The following is a 1,909-nucleotide window of genomic DNA, read 5'->3' as shown; positions in this document are numbered from 1 at the left end:
CTGCTTCTGTCTGCAGCCGCAGAGATCCACCATGTGAGCAGCTTGTTCCAGGAGAAGCAAGATGAGCTGCAGGCTGCCGTCAGCAGGGTGGAGCAGGTAGGGGCGCTGCGGCAGGTAGGGGGCGCTGCGGCAGGGAGGGGGCGCTGCGGCAGGTAGGGGGCGCTGTAACAGCATGAATTGTTCCTATTAGAATCAAACAGCTGCTGCTGCTTTGATGTGTTTTAGCCTTTTCTTGCTCTTCATCGTCCTCTCGTCTTCCTCCTGGTGTTCAGCTCACCCAGCAGTTGGAGGACTTGAGGAGGGGCCGCCTCCAGCTGCAGAACGATGCCGAGAGGCTGGCGGACACCTCAGGCTCCCCGGTGGGACCCACCGCCCTGAAGGGCTCCTTGTTATCCGGCTCTGCTGGCGTGGAGCTGAGGAAGCTCTACCAGGAGCTGCAGGTGAGCCCAGGTTTTGATGGCTCTGATGGGTACTAGGAGCCAGTAGGAGGCGCTGCTGGATTAAATCTGTCTAAAATGAATAAACAAGCGACACCTGGTGCAGCCAGACAAGGAAGGAGTCGCGATGGTTCTTCAGAATAAAATACATTTGAACATTTCATCCATCCATCCATTTTCTAACTCCCTTGTCCCTAATGGGGTCAGGAGGTGCTGCTGCCTCTCCAGCTAACGTTCCGGGTGAGAGGCAGGGTCACCTGGACAGGTCACCTGTCTGTCGCAGGGCAACACAGAGACAGACAGGACAAACAACCATCCACACACACACCTAGGGACAGTTTGGAGACGCCAATTAACCTGACAGTCATGTTTTTGGACTGTGGGAGGAAACCGGCGTACCTGGAGAGAACCCACCATGCACAGGGAGAACATGCAGAAAGACTGGGGCCGGGAATCGAACACAGAACCTTCTTGCTGTAACGCATCAGCTCTACCAACTGATCCATTGTGCAGCCCATTTCAACATTTCATGACACTGAAATATGTTTCAAACTGTGATGATGGTTTGTGTAGGTTGGCTTTACGTTGTTTAGAAGTCAACATAGAAGTCAATTGAAGGCTGTTGGCCTTCATTTTGTCACTCATGTAGACGAACTGGTACTGGTACTGGCTATGTTTCAGGCCCGGAACCACCAGAACCTGGAGCAGAGCGGCCGGCTGGCCCAGAACCAGGAGCTGCTGTCCAAGCGGACAGGTCAAGTGGCGGCCATGGACCGCCGGATCGGAGAGCTGAGGAACCGTCTCCACAGGAAAAGAGCAGAGGTACTGATCTTGTCCTCCACCACTTCCTGTCTCGCCGTCCTCTCTGACGCCCGTCTCCCCTCCAGCTGAGCCGGAATGAGGGCCCGTCCTCCCCCCGGACTACCCCACAACCCAGTGCCGCCATCTCCGGCCGAGTGGCAGCCGTCTGCCCGTACGTCCAGACGCCGGCCGAAGGGAGGCGCGACCCAGGACGCCCCACAGACCCTCCGCCCAAAGCCGCGCCACTCAGCCACGTCCGCTCCCTATCAGGTCCTGGTGTCTTCACGGTGGACATGGACTCGCCTCTAAACGGGTCGTCCCCACGATGACTGTCCCTTTGTCTATCCTGTCTCATCTTTCTGTCCCCTCATCTGTCCTGGCGCTACCTTCTGTTGGGACTCATGGTCTGCTTGTCCCTGGTTGCCCATGGTTGTCCTTAGTTGTCCCTAGTTGTCTCTAGTTGTCCCTGATTGTCCCTGGTGGTTCCTGGTTGTCCCTGGTTGTCCCTAGTTGTCCCTAGTTGTCCCTGGTTGTCTCTAGTTGTCCCTAGCTGTCTCTAGTTGTCCCTGGTTGTCTCTAGTTGTCTCCAGTTGTCCCTAGTTGTCTCAGGTTGTCCCTAGTTGTCTCTACCTGTCTCTAGTTGTCCCTGGTTGTCCCTGGTTGTCCCTGGT

At 56.2% G+C, this 1,909-nt stretch overlaps 1 protein-coding gene across 1 annotated transcript in view; it reads left to right on the top strand.

The window, feature by feature from the left end:
• LOC106940787 (apoptosis-stimulating of p53 protein 1-like) overlaps nucleotides 1–1,909 on the top strand; it is a 36,763-nt gene that overhangs the window by 19,879 nt on the left and 14,975 nt on the right. Inside the window, exons 11-14 of the mRNA XM_015023613.1 lie at nucleotides 4–96; nucleotides 273–440; nucleotides 1,119–1,259; nucleotides 1,325–1,508. Coding sequence (XP_014879099.1) covers nucleotides 4–96; nucleotides 273–440; nucleotides 1,119–1,259; nucleotides 1,325–1,508 — 586 coding nt within the window. The remainder of the gene's footprint in view (nucleotides 1–3; nucleotides 97–272; nucleotides 441–1,118; nucleotides 1,260–1,324; nucleotides 1,509–1,909) is intronic.

Source organism: Poecilia latipinna, unplaced genomic scaffold (genome assembly GCF_001443285.1).
Source record: "Poecilia latipinna isolate Pla-1442-1.1 unplaced genomic scaffold, P_latipinna-1.0 Scaffold3360, whole genome shotgun sequence".
Taxonomy (NCBI): domain Eukaryota; kingdom Metazoa; phylum Chordata; class Actinopteri; order Cyprinodontiformes; family Poeciliidae; genus Poecilia; species Poecilia latipinna.
This window is presented reverse-complemented; position numbering and strand designations above follow the sequence as displayed.